This window comes from Calliopsis andreniformis, chromosome 8 (genome assembly GCF_051401765.1).
Source record: "Calliopsis andreniformis isolate RMS-2024a chromosome 8, iyCalAndr_principal, whole genome shotgun sequence".
Lineage (NCBI taxonomy): Eukaryota > Metazoa > Arthropoda > Insecta > Hymenoptera > Andrenidae > Calliopsis > Calliopsis andreniformis.
The window spans coordinates 12,136,265-12,158,799 of record NC_135069.1 but is presented as its reverse complement, the minus strand read 5'-3'; the positions used below and the strand labels follow the sequence as shown (position 1 = coordinate 12,158,799).

Here is a 22,535-nt window from a genome sequence, read left to right as displayed (position 1 = left end):
TTATTATGGCTAACATGATCATTATGGTTATTATGGCTATTATAATGGTTATCATGACTATCTCCGAGTTTGTTATGGTTATTATTGTGGTTATTATGAATATTATGTTTCTTAGTATGATTATGATGAATATTATGGTCCTCACTAAGATTATTATGGTTATTATGATTATTATGTTCATTATGTATATTATGATTATGATTATTATTATTGTGTATATTATGCTAGTTATTATGTTTACTATGACTATTATAATGATTATTACGATTATTATTACCATTATTATGAATATTGCCATTATTACTGTGATTATCATGATTATTATCAATGCTATGATTATTATGATTATTATTTTATGATTATTATGAATATTACCATTATTGCTGTGATTATTATGATTATTATCAATATTATGACTACTATGATTTTATCATGAATATTATGAGCATTATTATAATTATTATAACTATTACTATGCGTACTATGATTATTGTTACGATTATTTTGCGTATTACTATTATTATTAAGATTATTATGATTACTGTAGTTATTATTACTATTATTAAGAATATTACATTTATTATTGTGATGATCATGATTATTATCAATACTATGACTAATATGATTATTATTATGTTTATTATGAATATTATGATTATGATTATTATTATTGTGTGTATTATGATAGTTATTATGATTACTATGCCTATTATTATGATTATTATGATTATTATTACTATTATTATGAATATTACCATTATTACTGTGATTATCATCATTATTATCAATACTATGATTATTGTGATTATTATTATGATTATTATTATGATTATTATTATGATTAGTATGATTATTAAGATTATTATGATTATTATTATGAATATTATGATGAATATTACGATTATTGCGGTTATTCATAATAACAATAATCATTTATTGTTGTGCTCCGCGTGGTGACTTCGCAGGACAAGGGACGAGATATGGCGTTAGGGTTCGCGAGCTGTTAAAGGATTAGAATCCACAGGGTGATTTCAGCAAAACTACGTTTATTGAGCAAAGGTACTTAATAGTTCGGGAAGTTACAGCGATCGCTTCAACCAGTTCTCGACCTTGGTTGAGATGTCGATGCTGGATTAGCAGAACGTGCTGAGCGGAACGCGTTCTTTCTAGAGCGTTCTCGGGTGACGCAATTATGTTACGGGGATTTGCGTTGTCTGGCACAACATCCCTCCCCCCTTAGAGAGGAAAACCCATAGGTTTTCCGAAGTATCTGTTATATACATCGTGCCGTGCGCCCCCCTCGTTTTTTTTATACATACGTGGATACGATATACAATAAGATAAAGTTGACGGTATACAATAAGACGTTTAAGGACGTATAATAAGATATAATTGGCGTACAATGATAATAAGGTGTGGTTACATATATATAGTTGATTATAGTTACTATAATATATGGTGTATTACATAGAATTGGTCAAGGGTGTTTGTTCCCTACTAAATGTTCTAAGTTTTGGTGTTGGTTGTTGTTCGGTTTTTTCTATGTTTGCAGTATCGGAATTACATTGTTTGATTCTTTTTATTTTTCGGCAGCTTATGTATGTGTAGAGTGCAAAAATGCATACTCCGACTGTTACCGTTCCGGTCGCTGAAAATGTCGTGATTAAGCCGTAATAGTATTCACTTGAGATGGTGGTTTTTTGTAGGTTTTTCTCTAGTTTGTTTAGTTTCTGGCCTATTTTGTTTAATTCTTCCTGGTGTTTGACTATTTTTTTGAGTTTCGGGGTGACATCTTGTGGGTCGAAAATTGTTTGTGGTGGTTTGATGTGATCTATGGTCAAATTGTAATTAGGTAAGTAGTCTCGTGTCTGCTCGATACAGTATTCTTTGCCTATTTCTATTCCTAATTCTGCGGCTGTGACCGTACATTTATTTTTTATTCTTATTATACCAGAATCTTTAATGCTATATATTTTTGTACTTTCGACGTTACAGGTTATCGCTAATTGGGTTGGTTTCGGCGCAACGTAGATCCATGTTCCCGGGTGTTGTAATTCTATTATCATTGTATAATTTAGTATTGTGACGTGTACGTTACAATTTTTGGGATGTTTTGTTAGTTGTGTATATAATTGAATTTCGCAGGGTCCGTACAGTATCGCTTTAAATATGGTGTGGTGGGATGCGCAGAGGTATAAGTAGTTTATTATCTTACATGCGTTTAGGTCGTTTTTGTGGAGTCGTATGTATTCTTGCACTGAGGTGTCCAGAACTACGTATGTATTTTGTGGTTCGATGAAGGCGTACAGTGATTCGTTTATTTTGCTTGGTACGGAGTGTACTTTGCTTACTTTAAATCTTTTGTGTTTAATAATGATATTTCTAGTACTATGTTGATGGTTTTTATGTTCGCAAATGCTGAGAATTTTATAAATTTGTAAACGGGGTGCATGTTGTTCAAGTTAATAGCGATCGGGAAGTTTAGTCCTTGTGGAATGTGTGGTATTGCTGACATGAGGTATGCGACAATGTCTGATAGCGATAATATTTGCGGGTTTAGAATGCCTTCTTCTATGTCTAAGATAAAACCTAATAAATTGTATGTGTCTTGTACTAGTGTTTCGGCGACGTTTGTGATTAGCATGAGTTGTTCGTCTATTGTCTCTCGAAAATTGGAAATGTTGACGTATTGTTTTACTAGGTATTGGATTTGTCTTGTTGCGTTTAGTAATTTCACTTCGTTTTGGTGTATGTTATGTATCGTTTCGTTGAGTAGGTCTGTGTTAGTTTTTATAATTTGTATTTGTTCTTTGATCGAAGTTTTTAGTGTGTTACTTTGGGTTTTTAGTGCCTCTGGTTGGTCGTGGATCTTTTTTCTGTCTTTCGAATCCATGAAGCCGAAAAGGGATTTGCCTATGTAACCGATTCCGTCGAATAACACTGTTCAACACGGGTCTGATTTTGTAAGCGTGAATAAACATTTCTTGTAGATTTCGACGTGCTGATTACGAATGTGCAAACCGTTTTTTTCCAGAACGTACAGTTTTTGAAAAAATCAATTTTGAAAAAAATGACAAATTTTCAACTTTGGTATTTTTTTCTGCTTTTACCGTAGTAGTTATTTAGTTGCTCTTTGCACGAAATGATTATGTGGACTCTCCCGAATAAAATAATATAAATAGTTATTAGATTATAAACATCGAAATAGGTTTAAATAACAATTAAAGTGAAGAGGACACCGAAAACGCACCCATTTTTGCTGATATTTTTCACTTTATTTCAAAAAGTAAGGGTCTAGGAGAAAATTTGACTATACCACGCGATAGAGCAAACCTTTCTACTAAGGAAAGCATCAAGCGAATGTCCAAAATTATTTTTGTTTTCAATATAGGAATAAAATAGTTTGACGAAACGCACGGCGGCGACAGTGGTACTCAATGACGGCGGCGCGCGCCGGTGGACGCCTCGCCTATCGCCTGCCGTTCAGCGGTCCCTATACGCATTGACGTCAATGAAAGTGAAAAGTATCAGCAAAAATGGGTGCGTTTTCGGTGTCCTTTTCACTTTAATTGTTATTTAAACCTCTTTCGATGTTTATAATCTAATAACTATTTATATTATTTTATTCGGGGGAGTCCATAGAATCATTTCGTGCAAAGAGCAACTAAATAACTACTACGGCAAAAGCACAAAAAAATCCCAAAGTTGAAAATTTGTCATTTTTTTCAAAATTGATTTTTTCAAAAACTGTACGTTCTGGAAAAAACGGTTTGCAGATTCGTAATCAGCACGTCGAAATCTATAAGAAATGTTTATTCACGTTTACAAAATCGAAAAAAAGTCAAAATTTGTCGAACAGTGTAATCCGCGGCGACGCTTAGCGTCTGTGTCTAAGATGTGCTAGATATATGTGAGTAGTTTGGCGGTTCTGTCTAATTTAGTCTGGATGTTGTTAGTAAAGGTTTTACCAAAATTTTTCCAGTTGGGCGTGCTCGGTGTTTTACATTGTGCTATGACGTCGCAAAGCGATCCTTGAAGTGTTTCTTCGTGTCGGTAGATATGCGTAATGTTTAGGTATAGTACAAGTTTCCATGACTCCTGAAAGGTTTGTAAGTCGCCTAATGTTTCAAAATATATGCCTGAATGGTGTTGGAATTCCTCTATCGTAAAGTCTTTTCCGGTTGCTGACCCTTGATTTGGTTGTATTTGTATACATAGAACGATTAATCTGAAAACTACGTACCATGTGTTTGTTTCGTTCGTAGCTTTTCTTGCAGAGTTTCATGTTGTGTTTGAGGTATGCTGTGCTATTGTTTGCTTTACGTAAGCTACTATGTCTATATAATCTTAGGCAGAGCAAGATGTTGGGGTATACTGGTCTCGGTATCGTTCTGGGCTTTAATTCTGTCTCTGGACGATTGACAGTGCCCTATTTTAGTTACAATGGCAGCTCGTATGCTCCGTAGGATTAATCTTTTTTAAATGTCCGCCGAAGGGAGTGTCGTGGTATTCATATAGGATACGTTTCTTTTCGTCCTCCATATATATTAGATTGTCAGTTTCTATATCTTCTTGTAAGGGCCCGTCTTTGTCGCTTGTGTTATCGGCGTCGTCTACGGTTTCACTTTCGTCGCGATTGTCTGTCGTTTCTTTCTTGGGTCTGACCCGTCCCCTTTTTATCGCGAACATTCTGCTGAGCGCGTCCGCGTTCCTATTCGTCTTGCCGCTTTTATATTCTATGATATAATCATATTCGGCTAATTTCAATCTCCATCTCATTAGCCTCGAGCCTGGGTCCTTCACGTTAAAAAGCCAAATGAGTGGCTTGTGATCGGTTATTATATTAAACTTGGTGCCATATAAATAGGGTCGGAAGTGTTGTGTAGCTCATACTATAGCTAGTAGTCCCTTTTCAATGGTACTATAATTTATTTCCGCTTTGTTTAAGACTTTACTCGCGTATGCTATTGGTAGATCTTGACCTGGGTTTCCTTGAGATAAAATCGCGCCTACTGCTTTCCCTGAAGCGTCAGTTGTCAGAACAAATGGTTTCGAGAAATCTGGATATTGTGGTAGGGGTGCTGTAATTAGTTTTTCTTTTAAAATGTCAAAAGCTTCTTGTTCCTGTCCAGTCCATCTAAATTCTTGATCTTTCTTGAGTAATTGGGTGAGAAGTTTTGCAATCTTTAAAAAGTACTCTATCTCCGAATCTCCTATAATATCCTGCTAGGCCTAGAAATGGTTGTACGTCTTTGACTTTTTTGGATGTAGGGAAATTTTTGACGGCGTCTAGGTTCTAAGGGTCTGGCTTTATTCCGTTTTCGCTTATTAAATGTCCCAAATATACTGTTTCCTTTCGTAAAAATTCGCATTTGTCTGTTTGTAATTTTAGTTCACTTTCGCGGATGCAGTCGAATATTAAGGCTAGATGTTCGAGGTGTTCCTTTAACGTGCATCCGTAAACTACTATGTCGTCTAGGTATACAAAACATTTTAATCGTTGTAGTCCTGATAATACCATGTTCATTAGTCTTTGGAACGTTGCAGGCGCGTTCTTGAGTCCGAATGGCATCCGATTGAATTCAAAGTGTCCGTGGGGTGACGAGAACGCTGTTTTTCCGCGATCCTGTTCTTTCATGGGAATTAGGTGGAAACCGGATTTTAAATCCAGGGTCGAAAAGTATTTGGCGCCGCCTAGCTGGTCAAGTATGTCTGTTTGGTAGGGGGTATGAGTCACCGTCTGTTATTTCGTTTAGTTTGCGGAAATCTACTACTGATCGGAATTTAACTTTTCGTCTGGTTTTTTAGGAACTATTAGTAACGGATCGTTCCACTGGCTAGTGCTAGGTCTGAGTATTCCTTGGTCGATCATTTCTTTTACTTGCTTGTTCACTTCTTCCTTTTGGGCTTGCGGTAGTCTATACGGTTTTACGTTGATTGGTTTGGTTCCCTGGACTAAAGGAATAGAGTGTTCTGCTATGGTTGTGAGCCCTAGTCTATCTCCTTCTAGGTGGAAGATATCGTTGTACCTTTCGAATAATTCTAACAAGCCGGTTTTTTCATCTGCATTTAGGTGGTCTACTCTAATATTAGCGCATAAAATTTGCATTCTCTCCCTGCGTTGCAAAAATCGCACATTGTGTAAATTGTTATGCGTCTACGTGTCAATGTCGACTGTTGATTCTACGTTGTTTGTAATCTCTTTTTCTAGTTCTACCGTAGGCACGTCTACTAGGGTTTCTTCTGGGGTGGTGTTTAAGACGGGTATTAGGCACCTGCCGCCCCTGCCTATTGTTAGCACGTTTCCTATGAATACTCCTGGTTTGATGAGTCGTTTAGGGACAACTCCTTCTCTTATGTCTCGGGGTTTCGCTAAGATAACCGTTTCTGATCTCGGTTTTAATACTATATTGTTGCTTCGGAGGAGAAATTCGGTTCCGTGTAATTCTAAGCATTGGTTTGCTTTGATACAAGCCTTATGTTTGGTCATGAAGTCATGTCCTAAAATTCCATCTGTCCCGATGGGGAAATCGTCCCGTACTAGTCGACAAGGGTGCGTTATATTTTTATCTCCGACCTGTACGTTTAATTGTATTAGGCACAGTGTTTTGGTTTCCATTTCAACTAGACCCCGCAGGGCTACCGTTTCGTTTTCCGCGCGCACTTCGCTCAGTACCTTTCTTATCTTCACCAGTGTGATATCGGCTCCTGTGTCCATCAACATGTTCGCCATTCCATTTACTGACTCTGGCGCTTTAACCTCTACAATGTTCCTTACGGAAGTAATAGTACTTACGCGGTATGACCCTACCGTCGGCTCGCTGCTCGTCCTTCGTTCGTTGCTTATCTCACGGTCACCGTACGCGCGCATGGTTCCCTGACCTACGCTAGTTATCTCTCGGCTCGTGACCGTGTCAGCTCGGGTTGCGAATTCGTGCCTACTGCCCGAGAATTCTCGAGAACCTCTCGAAAGCCTGCGATCATTGACGCGTTCCCTCGCTCTGCAGTCCCTAATTACGTCCCCTGTCTTTTTGCAATAATGGCAAATGAAAGCCCTCTGTGTTTCCCTTTTGACTTGTGTACGGGGTGTGGGGAAGCTCTTGCGCGACATGCTGAGACGCGCGCAACAATTTTCTGCAAGGTGTTCTGTCCTATTGCACCTTTCGCAAGGTAGCGTATTTATTCTCTCACCGGGGCACTTTTGGGGCACTGAAACCTATGGCTCTTTCTTCTTCTATGGCCGCGGCGATAGCTGCGTTAAGGGAGTCATATTTCCGAGACCTTATTATCGTCCCTAATCTCGTACTCAGCCCAAGACTAAAAACATCTAATGCCCGTCGACGTACCGAATTTACTAAGGCGGCGTTTACTTCACTACTGTCTTCAGGCGCAATAGAGAGCTGCAATAGCTCGGCTACTAACTCTTCGACTCACGAGGCAAAAGCCCTAACACTTTCTCTACCTCTCTGACGGCATGCATGAAACTCTGCTTCTACCGCACCTCTGCAACGCCTTTCCATGAATAAGGACACTAGTACGGATTTTAATGCGTGGAAATCGTTGATCTCTCTGTACTCTATTTCTCTCGCGGCCTTACCCTTCAATTTGGTTCCGATAACTGTACTCAAGAAGACTTGTTGCTCGTGTCGCGAAATTAAATTTGCGGCGCTTTCGTACGACTTCAAAAATTCGGAGAGTTCGTCGGCAGACTTCCCTTCGAACTTATCAACTAGCCCTAACGCAATTGCGAAAGGCAATACTCGCGTTTCTCTTCCGGTGTTGCCAGTACCTGGCGTAGACATGTTTTGTGATTCTGTTTCCTCTGTGTCAATTAGACTAAAATCTGCTAGTTGGATAGGATACTCTCGGGTGGGCGTTATAAGCGCGATTTCGGGACTATCAGTTACACTAGTGTCGGAAGCGGTGTCGAAACTCGAATCGAGCCCTGGCGCTTGTAATCGGCGTCGAGACAGTCTCGGTCCTTCTATAGACGACACCGACTCCTTCTTATCTCTGACGAACTTTAGCTTTTTCTCAAAAAATGATTCTAGTGATATAGATAGATTCTTTTGATTCGGAAGTATGTACCTACGCGCGCGTTCGTCCTCTATAGGCATACATAGGCCGTTGCAATGATTAAAGATCCTGGTTTACGCAGGGTCGGATATCCATACGGTCAGGTTACAAGCTACTCACAGAGCTGCTCGCACGCGCATCACGTCGGCTCGGTTGGATTTCCTCTCGTACGTGAATCAGCTGTGATGACGGGGAGTAGGATGTAGATCTCAGCAAGGTCGTTGCCTCTTCGCTTATTGGGACAGCACGTCGCGCGATGCGTTGTCCTCTCGTACGTTCGTTCCTCTGATAGCAACGTCCACTTGCCTCCTAGGTCCTTCAGTCCTTGCGGCTGCGGTCCTCGGATCCGATGGCCTCACAGATGGTTTGGTATTCAGTTTTTTGATTGTCTTCTGCTAGTTCACCCGTTCGCTCTCGCGTTGGAATTACCTGGATCTCGGTTCGTCGGCTAGACGTCGGCGAACGTCTCCTCGGAGTTCGTCCTACCTTCGTCGAATGCTACCTCAGTAACGACGATTGCCCCGTTTGCCTGGTGTTGCCTGTTCGACGTGATGCCTTCCTAACGTCGGTCGTCGACGCCGTAGTCCTCCGACGAACGTTCTCGGGTGACGCAATTATATTACGCGGATGGGCGCGGTCTGGCACAACAAGTGACATAATGTGTTACGTCCTAACTAGACGGTAGTCGTCTCGAGCGGCAAAAATCAACCTTAGGAGTTCTTGTTCTTTTAAAGTGCTAAAGCACACCTTGAGTAAGCTTTTTCTTATAAATAATGTAAGGAGAGGGAGGAAAGTGAACTGTATATCTTGTTCGGGTTTAACAATTGTATATGTATTTGACGTTTCGTTGTTTATATACCAACTAGTTCTTCTATGATTCTGAGTACATTGCGAGTTGCGGATGCCACCTCGCCTGTGTAGCCGGGCGCTGGTCGCTCGGGCTTGCTTCGCGTGGCAAGTTCCTTTGTTTCACGCACTTCCCTACTTCGTACTTCGCAGAGTTACTCTACCCGGTAAAAGGGAAGCGGATTCGAACTTTGCGGAATTCTTAACTATTCCCTTCGACTGTTTACGCGATTTACCGTTGTTACGCGATACGCCCTCACTGTCACGATGTTACAGTTCTCGCGTCGCGGCGATGGTCAGAGATTCACTCTGATCCCGGGGTGATTAATCCTGATTGAAGGACTCTAAAGACTCTCAATCGATTAACTCGCCTGCTCTTTATAATAAATATTCCTTTTCGGTCATTCTTCGTAATACCCAAAAGGAAAACGCTTACGCGTTCCTATGTTACATCAGCTTGGCGGTGTCGGTTATAATCGCTAGCATAACAATGCTGTGAAATGCATCAGCATTTCTCGCTTATTGACAACGAAAAAGGGGACCAGGCAAAGACCGGATAAAACAAATGCGTAGTTTAACGTTAAAGGCAACGTTTGACGTAAAATTCGTAATATTGCATCGAGCGACGTGATATTTCACAAGTATGACACGAGACTAGTCCAAACATCGATTTCAGCGATATCATTCGTAGTTTCACGGTGAAGTCGATGTTTGCCGTGAAATTCGCAATATTTCGTCAAACGCGACGATATTTCACCAATATGACGGGCGGGGGCGACGTCACACCCGATGACGTCACGCCCGATGACGTCACACCTGATGACGTCACGACTGATGACGTCACGACCGATGACGTCACGACCGATGACGTCACGACCGATGACGTCATGCATTGATATAGGTTGAAAACCATGCAAAACTGTTTTACCGACGGAGAGTTGATCGATAAAAATGTAAAACTGTTTTACCAACAGAAAATCTATCGATAAACATGTGAATCTGTTTTATCGATGGAAAATTGATCGATAAACATGTGAATCTGTTTTAAAAACGAAAAGAATTGGTTGATAAAATGCAAGATGTTCAGCAAGAACATCGTTGTCAGTTGATTCAGAGGTGTCATATGAATATAAAGCGTAGTTGGTTACAGAGATTGTTTCCTCGAGAAACTTCATCGAAGAACGAAATAGAAGGGTAAGTATAGATATGCATAAAACTTCTTATTCTAATATAATGTATTATACAAATCAAATATTTTTAGTTTTATTTTTTTTACATAACATTAATTTATTGTTTTTACCATTTATAGTGTTTGTGGAGAAAAGAAAAAAATGATTAGTGTCAATAAATTTGAACATTTTACATACTTGGTATGTATAAACATTCACGTCTTTTTCAAATTTTGAGAGAACTTACGTGATGTGATGTTTTTACACCCTTTTTATTTTTAATCTTACAGAAGAAGCTATATCCCCCAATTACAGGCCACATCAATTTAAATTATCGAAGAGCTATCAGTAGTTATCGATGGAGATGGCAGAGAGATTTAATTTTACATTCGTTGTGGATTGAGGGGGAAGATGCAGACGTTTGGGGGCTAAGAAGATTATTTGGAATGGATTATTATTATATCGATTCGGGAGAAGAAGAAGAAGAATGATAGACTGTGTGCATGTGTGAAATTATTAAATTTTTCAATAAATGGATTTAAAATATTTTAAAAAAATGTTATTAAGTACATGAAATTAGTTATTTGAAATATAATAAAATTTTAAAAAATTATATATATTAGTTCCACTTATTACGAATTAATTGATAGAAATGTAAGCATGAAGTGGGAAGGTAGAATGTGATAGGTAATTAAATACATGACATTAAAATTTAATGTTAATTTTTATTAAATGTTTTTTAATATTATTTAAATGCATAAAATCACAATAGAATTTTATACAATATTAAATATTAGCATTGTAGACTAGAATATTTAAAGCACACGCTAGTAGTTCACAATCAGTCAAAGAATCGTCGTCGAAATATTTACTGTTACATATCATATTAGCAATACATGACAAGATCATTTTTGGTGTGACACCATTTTGTTTCAAAACATTTACAAAATTTATAAACTGAATATTAATACGATGTGTATTTTCATATAGTTGGGACCGCATAAGATTAATACATTTTACATGATTGAATAAATTATTCAACGTTTCCATAGTGTAATATAAGGAGATATTAGGTAGACTAAATTTTATAAGCTTAACATTATGAATTTTGGTAAATTCTATTACAAATTCTTCAATCCATATTGGTGGGGAATCTGAACTCACGGATAGAACACATTCTTTAATTTCTGCACGTTTTTCAATGAGTGCATCCCATATTGGTGCAGGTAATACAAGTTGAGAGCCCCGATTATCACCAAGAATAATTTCAACGGTTGATATGGGTCCAACTGTGATTCCAATTTCTAAATATTTATAGGATGTCAGCGGGTACCTTCTTCCCAAGATACGAACAGGGCGTGGGTGTGACGGTTTGAAAGTAGAATTAGAACTAGAAGAAATCAATTTTTTTTTTTTTGTTTCTTTTTTTTTTCTTTTTTTTTTTAAGATACATATAAATGTAATTAATTTAAATACATTATAAATATATATATATATATATATATATATATATATATATATATGTATTAATCTCACTCTTAATCTTAAATCAGTAAACTTTTACGCGTAATATCTTAAAAACTATTTGAAAAAAGGTGTATACATTGATGTTTGCTGAATTCGTCTTGAAACGTACTATCTATTGATCAAAAAAAATATATATAATCCCATTTAAAAAACCAAACTTAACTTTCATATCTCTGTAAACAATAATGATAAAAAAAAATTGTTACGGCCAATAAATCAGCCCCCTCTTGCCATTCAATTTCATATAAAAACTTTTTTCGTATCTTTAATAGGTTAGAAAATAATCGACTGTCCAGGATTTCGTGGGACATACTGTATATATATATATATATATATGTTTATATAATCTTAAAATGATTATATTATATATATATAATATAATATAATATAATCATTTCAGATTAATACATACTTCACATATTTAATTTTCTTAGGAGACGATGCATTATCTTCGGTTGATTCGTTGATTGGAGTATAAGACACAGATTCATTATTTTCTTCATAATATTGAGAACACATTTTAATTTAATTCTATTTATAAGAACTGTATTCTGGTATACAATTAATAGTAATTAATACAATTTTTCGGTTCGAAATATTTCAAACACAATTAACTCACACGTGTGACACGAAGTTTACAGATTGAACTTTATATTTTAGCACAGCATTTAATGAATAACTTAGGCAAGTTCCCGTAAGAAATGTTTTCAGTTGGCTTCCGACTATTGCGAATATGCTTTACTCCTTCCACTTCTATTTGTTATTATGAGCTGTGTGAATGGCTCATCACATCAATTGGTAGGGGGAGACTTCCTACTCTGATTCGTATCACATATCGAGCGCGAACGATCCCCCCCCCCCCCCCCCCCAACACCCCCACCACCACCACCACCACCACCACCACCACCACCACCACCACCACCACCACCACCACCACCATTGCCACACCCATTGAATTCAGTTTCCCCTCCCCTTACTTTACCATCACAACTATTCGTCAACATGTTCTACATCAATTATAATTATACATTTTGCCAAATTGTATAATAGATGTTTAATATTTCGTCGTAATTGATTAGCAATACATCTATATATCACTTGCAACCTCATAATGTAATATGAAAAATTTATGTTTAGTATTTATGTTCTTATAAATTGTATAAATGAATGTTTGATTCAAGAACAGCTGATTAGTCATACATCTGCATTGTATTTATAACCATTGCATAATACATGAAAAAAGATGTAAGCATTGTATTTATACTGATACAATAAGTGTTAAAATAATTTCTAAAAAGAATACATTTTTTCTTTTTTGCTTAAATAATTTTTAAAATGCATTTGTAATATATTATATGATTTATTTAGTTTCTCGAATTGCGTGTGACTTCTCGTCAGCATAATGTCAGCATAATCTAAAATCATCAGAAATTTTATACGAACAAACAGATGCAACGTGATTGCGACATATGACACCAGTTTAAACTGTGATCAGAATATATAAAAGTAAAATAAAAGATTTGTGTGTAATGTGCTGTTACTTTCAAGAGTTAACAAATCATGGATATGGATGAATTTGTTCTTACTGAACACGAATTGCGGGAACAAGCCGTTCGTTTGAACTCTCTGGATGAATACATTGCATGGGAAGAACGTTGCAACGAATATCTTGAGTCATTGGAACAATATTGTCGAGTAAAGAAACGCCCTCGGTTATCAATTGGTACTCAACAATCTCTGATTGCTCGAATTGCACAATTTGAAAGTTTTAAACTAGTGACGCGTACTCGTTTCGTACATGAAGGTGCAGGACATTCAAACAACGGTCTCTTGTGGCGTGAATTAGAAACTGCATTCGAAAATCGTGTATTGACAGGTGTTGTGATAAACTCAAATTATATCGATCCACGTAATTTCCTTCATGGTGCGAGAAGTATAGTGCTTTTACATGTAAGACATGCATTGGTGAAGCACACTGCACTTAAAGTGAATACGGTATTTAATGGGGAATTTATAGCAGGTGATAAATGTGAAAGGAAAAGCTTAAATACCAAAAACTGTGAATTATTTCGCGCATCAGATTTTGAAGAGTGGTATGAACGATGTATTGTTGAATGTACAATAACATTGTTGGAAAAATTTCAGAAACGTGATAGTGGATGGACATTGTCGCGAATACTGAATTTAATAATCAATTTAAACAAGTATAATCCGATGCATGTTGGATGTCATTTCAAGCTACCACGAGAAATACTACTTAAAAAAGCAGTAATTTCTGTAAAATCCTATGACGATGCATGTTTCGCATGGGCTTTGTATCCAGCTAAACAGTATACATCTCAGCAAAGTTCATACCCATATTATAGAACAGTGCTTAATTTTGAAAATATCGAATTTCCAATATCCATGAATGATATTAAAAAGTTTGAAACGCTGAATAATATCTCTGTGAATGTATTCAGCATCGAAGAAAACATCAAAAAAACAAAGAAGGATCTGAAGTAAATCATCGTTCCATTACGTCTCACTGATCAGAAGAGGGATAGACATGTGAATTTGTTGTACATAGAGAATGATGGCATAGGACACTTTGCATGGATAAAAAATTTGTCTCGACTTGTTGGCACACAATTAAGCAAACATAAAGAAAAGAAGTTCATCTGTGATCGGTATGTATAAAACGTGTAAGAACATTAAGATTTTAATTTTATGAAGAATAAAGGATTATATATGAATACTTTTACAGATGCTTACACTTCTTCAATTCCCGTGAAAGGTTAGATGTTGTTACGAAGTGGAAAAGGGTTGTCTTCACGAAGACTCACTGATCGCACGTAACAAATATTTATTGAAAGATAGGCGTTTTTACAAAGAGACAAGTACGCACTGGGTCGCGACTAAAGATACGTTGCGTTCGGTGTCCGGATTAGGTATAGAAGAGCGAGGCCTAGGTTGCTTCGGGTTTTATACCCTTCAAGTGGTGTCGTTGTGGGTGGTTTGGAATTTTGGCGGGAACTAAGGGATGCTCCTAATTGCCCAGACGAGATAATCGGAGGGATGCGGTCGACAGTACCAAGCACTTTAAGGGTACGTCTCCTTATCCTTAGTGGCGACGCTCAGGCGGCAGGGTAGAATGTAGGATGGATCGCTTAACAATGTTCATCAGAATGATTGTCAGAATATGAATAAATGCACTGTTCTGCTACCCAGCGAGGACGATAAATAGCTCAAATTTAACAATTATTGCAGAAAGGATCGGGTTCCGTTTGTGATTTATGCAGACCTCGAGTGTGTTTTAGAAATAATTAAGAATAGTGTCGAAGATGAATGTATATCGCATGCATATCAACATCATAGGGTATTCAGTATTGGATATTATGTGCATTGTTCTTATGATACATCATTATCATCATATCAATATCGTTGCGATATAAACTGCGTTTCATGGTTTATTCAGGAATTAAAGAATTTAGCACAGACTGTTAAATTTATATTATCTAATAATATCTCTATGGTGCACCTAACGAAAGAGCAGTGGGATGAATTTCACAATGCTATAAATTGCCATATTTGTGAGAAACCATTCGATATCAACGAAACACGTGTGCGAGATCATTGTCATTTAACAGGGCGCTATAGAGATCCTGCACATGTTGACTGTAATATAAATTATAAAAATTCATTCCACATCCCAATAGTCTTTCACAATTTATCTGGCTATGATTCGCATTTTATCATCATGGAATTAACTAACGCATTTGAAGGTTACATTGATTTACTACCTATAACCAAAGAAAAGTATATTTCGTTTACAAAACATGTAAAAGATGTAACAAAGAAGAATTAGGTTGTCGAAATTATATAAAATTACGATTTATCGTTTCGTATAAATTTTTAAATACTAGTCTTGATAAATTAGCGTCTTTTCTCAGTAAAGATAAGCTAAAAATTTTATACTCTAATTTTCAAATGTTGTCTAAAGAAAAATTTGATTTATTGACGCGAAAGGGTGTCTTTCCATATGAATACATTGATTGCTTTGAGAAATTAGAAGATTCGTGTTTACCATCGCGGGAATCTTTTTATAGTTCGCTGACTGATGAAATAGTATCCGAAAGCGATTACGCACACGCTGAGAACATATGGCATTCTTTCGAGATTAAAACTTTAGGTGAATACAGCGATTTGTATTTAAAAACAGATATTTTATTATTAGCAGATATTTCCGAAAATTTCCGTGAACGTTGTACCAATAGTTATGGTCTAGATCCAGCTCACTATTACACATTACCAGGTTTTACATGGGATGCTATGTTAAAGCATACTAAAGTTAATTTTGAATTGCTCACTGACATCGATATGGTTTTGTTTATCGAGCGGGGTATACGTGGTGGTTTGAGTCAATGTTCTGGGAGATATGCGCAAGCCAATAATAAGTATATGTCATCCTATGATCCATCGAAATCATCATCGTACCTCATGTACTTTGATATAAACAATTTATATGGATGAGCAATGTGTAAACCATTACCATATGCAGGATTTCAATGGATCGATAGTGTTGAAAATTTTGATGTATTTTCAATTGCAATTGATTCATCGATAGGTTATATTCTTGAAGTTGATATAGAATATCCACAACATCTACATAATGATCATGCTGATCTACCGTTTTGTCCAACACGTGCCAAACCCCCTGGTAAAAAACAGGATAAGTTATTGGCTACATCAGGCTTCGGAATTAACTGCTCTTTTCGGCCGATTTTCGAAGGCGACGCCTCCTTTCTCCCTCGCACGTCACTTCTCTCCGCGGCGGCCGTAGTGCTCGAAAGGGCTCAGGCGCGTGCCACAAAAATCGTGCGTGGCGCATTTGGGCGACGACACTTATATCAATAGATTTTCACATCACCCATGAGGTACTATTGTTGATGCGTTTTTGTTTTGTCAGTGGTATCCCCTGATGCGCGATTCTTGTGGCACGCGCCTGAGGCCTTCCGAGCACTAGGGCCGCCGCGGAGAGAAGTGACGTGCGAGGGAGAAAGGAGGCGTCGCCTTTGAAAATGGGCCGAAAAGAGCAGTTAATTCCGAAGCCTGGGCTACATTATACGATAAGGAGCGCTACGTTATACATTATCGCAACTTACAACAGTGTATACATCATGGTCTTCACATTACAAAGATACACCGCATTCTCCAATTTAATCAATCGCCATGGCTTCGCGATTATATAGAACTCAATACTCAACTTCGAACACATGCATCAAATGATTTTGAAAAAAATTTGTATAAATTAATGAACAATGCAGTATTTGGTAAAACAATGGAAAATGTTCGAAATCATGTTGATGTAAAACTTCTGACAAAATGGGATGGAAGATTTGGTGTAGAGGCAATGATCTCAAAACCTAACTTTCATAGTAGAAGTATTTTTTCAGAAAATTTAATTGCAATTGAGTTGCGTAAACTTATAGTTAAATTCAACAAATCAATTTACGTTGGTATGGCCATTCTAGACATATCAAAACCATGTTTGTACAAATTCCACTACGATTATATGTATCCATTACACCAACGAAATTGTAAAATTATGTATACTGACACAGACAGTTTAATTTATTATATTCAATGTGAAGATGTTTATGAGATGATGAAACGCGATATCCATAGATTCGACACCAGCGATTATCCAATAGACAATGTATATGGTATACCGCTTGTCAATAAGAAAGTGCCTGGTTTGATGAAAGATGAAAACAGTGATTCAATAATGACTGAATTCATTGGACTTATAGCAAAGATGTATGCTTTGAAAGTGTTTGGTAAAAAAGATGTGAAAAAGTTGAAAGGTGTTAAAAACAATGTTGTAGCCAAAATGATAAATTTCGATGATTACAAGCATTGTTTACGTGATGCATTTGAAATAACTCGTCGTCAGTCATGCATAAGGTCTAAATTGCATAAGGTATATACTATGACAAAATTGAAAATTGATCTCAGTCCATATGATGATAAGCGATATGTTATAGCTGATTCAAATGATACACTACCTTGGGGGCATTATAACATAACATTGTAAAGGATAGAAGTTTCACAATAATAGATTGAAATTATTTTATGAAAATCGATTTATTTGCATTTTTTTTTTTTTTTTCTTTATATTAATATTGTAGTAAAAACATCTTTTTATGTTTACAATACATTATTTTTATGTATCCATGAGTTGTGTGAATTATCAAATCCTAACCATTTAACATATACTTTATCATCCCTCTTACGCAATACTTTTTCCACTAAATACACATCGGGGTTGATAACGCGCTGTAATTCATGTTCATAAAATCCTCCCGCAATAGGTTTTCCGCATGAATCTTGTAGCAGATAAGTCACAGGATTAGTTATCTGTACTTTGATTATATTGAACACTTCAGCTGTCCAATTTGGCGTATATCCTTTGTCGAAAACGGTTTTGTATTTGCTGATGCATACAGAGTCACCAACCTTGAATCTCGATGGAGCAGCAATCTTTATATTGCTATATACTGTGTTCAAAAACTTATCTGCAATTGTTGGGGTAACATCACATGGTCGTATTCCAATAGTTCTGTTTTCGCATATTGTATTCAGCCACAAGACTTGGTAATGCATCGATCCATCTATATGTTCCATTGAGTGTAAATAGTTTCCACATATGATGTTTTAAAGTACGATTAAAACGTTCCACGATGGATGCCTTCATCACTGAATATGTTGAATAGTGATTAATATTATGTTTTTTTAAGAATCTCTGCACATCGGCATTATAAAATTCTTTTCGTTGATCGGTTTGTAAATTTTTTGGACATCGATCTCGAATTATTTTTGCGAATGCTTTGGCTACTTCGAAACCATTTTTTGTTTTGAGTGGTACAACCCATGCATATTTGCTTAATGCATCTATAACTGTGAGTATGTAATGATAACCTTCATTGAATCGTGAGTATGGACGCATCTCAACCATATCAGCTTGCCACAGATCATCATATCCATGTACGATAACACGTCTGCGGGGGAAATTTCTTCGAGTTGACGCATGCAACTCCTTTACAAGCTGTTGCTTTTCGAGGTGTTACGTCCCGGGTACGCTGCCGGGGATAGTACAATATTTTGTGAGGTTTAGGCTTCGATTGCCTTCCTCGGGATCGTTCGGAAATTCAGGATTGGGTTCACTTAACTTCTCACGTATGCATGTACAATTAGTTTATTTAGAGTTCTCGTTTCGGAGACTTAAACGTTATTACAAGTTGAATATAAATTACAATGTCTTATTACCTTAATTTCGGAGATACGACATCGGGAGGAACCAATGGCTCGGCTTCTAGGAGACTTACAAGTTTCGCTTCCCAGTTTATCGTCGCGTTACACTACACAGATTATAAACTGTGACCTCCGGGCGTATTCCTTACTTGAGTTTAGTGGACGGAAAAAGCAAGAGTTGAAAGTTCCGACAGGTTTTAAAGGGTTGAATGGAATTTGTTCAAATGGAGGGGGCCGAAAGTCCTGTCGCAATTGATGCTTACCTCGGCGAAATCTACAGCGCGTGATCTGTAGTCACGAGGTTACCATCTATAATTTTTATTAATTTTGGACTACGATATTCCTCAAGTAATGTATACTAACGAGGTCGCAGTTTCTAATCTTCTCGCTGTCTATTTCCTATCTTATTCTAACGCGAATTATACTAGGTCAGTCGCCGGCTCACATTTGACATCTTCCCGGGTTATTGCACTGCTGAGGTTGTCAAAATGCCAGGTTACCGGGGCATTCGACTTCAGCGCGTTTTTGTTTCGAAATGATTTACCCGGAATGTAACAGAGGCTATGCTTTTCCTTAGATTTCATTGATTTGTACATTGTTGTTACTGCTGTGGTTTGTTATATAATCCTCCTCTTGAGAAAGAGGGTTTAATACTTGCAATACTTGTCGAACATCATTTTGCAGTATTATTAAATTGTTCTGAAATGTAGCCAATCTTTGTTCAAATTCCTGCTGTATCTGTTGAACATTATTCTGTATTGTTATCACATTGCTTTGAAATGTGCTCAACTTTTTCTCAAATTCCTGCTGTTGAACCTTTAAAATTGATATGCATTGTTCCAAGTACTGTTTATTGACTGCATCTGTGTTGACCTCTGGCTGTGCAACATTTCGAATTTTGCAGTATTTTGTATCAATGTTGGATCGAATCATGCAGAGCGCGTTATCGCGCATATAATTTCGAAACATGCCACTCCATTTATAGTACTCTACTGGTGAGGTTTCATACTTTCTAAGTGATACCCCAAACTTATTGATTGACATTTCGTTGTGAATAAATCAATTATCAGCTTGCAGTTTAATTTATAATGAGACCTGTTTCGCGAAGTTCTTCGATAATCGATAGAAACTCGTTGTCCTGTGAATTGTTACTCGCTTGACGCGATGCTTCTAACAAACGCAGGCGATCTACTAATTCATTTGGATCATCCCAATGTATATAATCGATTTGGTTATTGTTTACTGTCATAGCATTTGATATCTGCTTGTTAACTGTTATGACATTTGGTGTAGTAAGTTCAAATCCTCTACCTGTTCGGCTCTTAATTGTACGCGCAAGTAAGGGAGCAATTATATGTTTATATTTGTAACCTTTGTTACCCATTATGGGGCTTTGAGAGTTATGATCACGCTTGTGTGCATTGGTTGCCATCAATATACTCTTGTATTTTTGCTTATCAGTATCAGTGTACACTGCATCGTCAGGAATTCTCATAAAAATTAATTCATATAAACCTGGTGTTCCAATGTATTTTACACCATCTATAAATATATTGTCATCCTTGCCTATATTGAATTGTTTGTCACCAAGCATTGCATCATTATCTTGGAAATGTACACCATATACATAATCTACGGCCGTATTTTTATCACTACTTAAAAGTGCACCCATGTATTTGATACCTAATGGGCCAAAATAGCTATGAAGTGTTTCTTGACCTTCGGATGTCTGTAGCTGCTGTCTAGCTGATGTTAGAATCGATTCATTAGTAGTTACAAAAACATCATCATCATCGATAGTCGGCGATTGTACCACCGGATCCACTGATATAAAAGAAATCGATGACTTGGTTCGTATAACATTTTTTCGTTTCGATTGAATTGGTGTAGAGGTCATGAATGATTTATCCGATAAATGTTTCCGTTTTATATTATTCACTTTTAATTGTATAGGTGTTATTGTATCATTCAATTTAGTATTTGAACTCAATAACAGTGATTCATCAGCGTCCATTGCAGAGACATTTTTCACAATCTGTTCATCAGCTTCCATTGTAGAAGTATTTTCCACAATCTGTTTCAAGGGATCAACAAGTGGTTTAAAATATCTGTTCAATGCAGCATCTTCATCCATCTTGCCTGTTTTCAAAGCTCGATATTTTTTGCGAATAGATTCACTTGTGTTAGCTATTTCCTTTGCAATTCTCTCACGGTCCTTAATATCTTGACTATCAATCATTGTTTGAACAGAAACGTTGTTCTCACATGGCGTGACAATTAACAATTGATTGTATTATGGTATTGCAAATTCATTAAATCCTCTCCTGTAACGTCCATTAGACATCGAGCTATCCTTATCAATCACAACAAAACCATACTTGTGTTGCCAACAACTACGACACAATGCTTTAAAATCATCAAAAGACATGTCCGTAATTACATGATCATTATATACATGTTTTAAGTTAGTACCATAATGTTTAAACAAAATCAATAGATTCGCATTATCTCGTATAAGATGTTTGGGAATTTTTGCATACGTTTGACAGAGATAACAACAGTCTACCTTTGAATGTCTCCCCATTGCAAAATACTCTCTTATCGTATCTTGTTTGTCACATGCTACGTCATCAAAAATGAAAATTGAATTTGGAAGTAATTCCTCTGGCGAAATAACATCGCAATTGTTTGAAAATTTAAAATAACCAATTTCATCTATCGATGCCAATAAATTCTCCAAATACTGATATTTCGGCTGCTGCAGGGACTTTGAATACACATAGACATTCTCAAATCGTACACCATAGGGGCTTTCTAATAAACTTATTAACACGTTGGTCTTCCCACAATTGGATGGACCACAAATAATACCACATATAGTGTTTGGTAACATATTACCATGTCTGCATTCCATGTTCTTGCCAATTATTTGAATTCTATTGTCGAAATTTTTTACACGTATAATCATTGGTTGTCTCACGAACCGCATGTTTTCAAGATTCTGATACATACGCAATCCATGTCGCTCTTATATATGCATGCATCAAATTAAAATTTGTTCAGTAGTCGAAATGTTTCTCATCATATCAGATGACATCAACATTCATGATTTAACCTCTGAACAGTTGAAATATATACCAAAGAACATTTTATTGCACAAGTTTGGTACATATATTGACAATTTGTGGGATAAGCTTCCGGAATATATAAAAGCTGATAAGGAGGTTTAAGAATATCGCCGGTGTTTGGAACACTACAATCGTCCTTGGCAGCAAACACATATTGATGGTCCAGCACCACTGATTAAAAACTGTAGTGAATGTCTTCGGCAAAAGTAAAAGCTGGTAGTGGGTTTTTGAATCGAGCAATAAACGCTCTTCCCATTGAATTGCATATTCCTGGATATCAATTTTGTGGTCCAGGAACTCATCTTTCGAAGCGATTATCAAGAGGTGATTCAGGCATCAATCCCTTGGATGCTGCATGTCGTGAGCACGATATTGCATATTCGCGTAGTAACAATCTAGGTGAGAGACATACAGCTGACGATATACTCGCTGACAAAGCGCGAAAACGTATCACTGCAAAAGATTCGACTCTGAGTGAAAAAGCTGCAGCTGCAGC

General features: G+C 36.9%; 2 protein-coding genes across 2 annotated transcripts; one reads left to right on the top strand and one right to left on the bottom strand.

The window, feature by feature from the left end:
* Positions 1 to 10,861: 10,861 nt before the first annotated feature.
* LOC143182386 (uncharacterized) lies at positions 10,862 to 12,421 on the bottom strand. Its single transcript, XM_076383348.1, has 2 exons — positions 12,031 to 12,421; positions 10,862 to 11,481 (listed from the first exon to the last, which is right to left on the bottom strand). The coding sequence occupies exons 1-2, from the start codon at positions 12,135 to 12,137 to the stop codon at positions 10,878 to 10,880; spliced, it is 711 nt and encodes a 236-aa protein (XP_076239463.1). The 5' UTR covers positions 12,138 to 12,421; the 3' UTR covers positions 10,862 to 10,877.
* A 4,517-nt stretch (positions 12,422 to 16,938) lies between these two features.
* LOC143182376 (uncharacterized) lies at positions 16,939 to 17,694 on the top strand. Its single transcript, XM_076383335.1, has one exon. It carries the CDS (start codon positions 16,939 to 16,941, stop codon positions 17,692 to 17,694), a length of 756 nt encoding a protein of 251 aa, XP_076239450.1.
* Positions 17,695 to 22,535: the final 4,841 nt, after the last annotated feature.

Bases quoted from the DNA above. Each gene is read 5' to 3' on its own strand.
- LOC143182386 (XM_076383348.1), bottom strand. From the start codon at position 12,137: ATGTGTTCTCAATATTATGAAGAAAATAATGAATCTGTGTCTTATACT. The intron at 11,482-12,030 runs GTATGTATTAAT...GATTTCTTCTAG, and splicing joins AAGAAAATTAAATATGTGAA to TTCTAATTCTACTTTCAAAC.
- LOC143182376 (XM_076383335.1), top strand. From the start codon at position 16,939: ATGGAAAATGTTCGAAATCATGTTGATGTAAAACTTCTGACAAAATGG.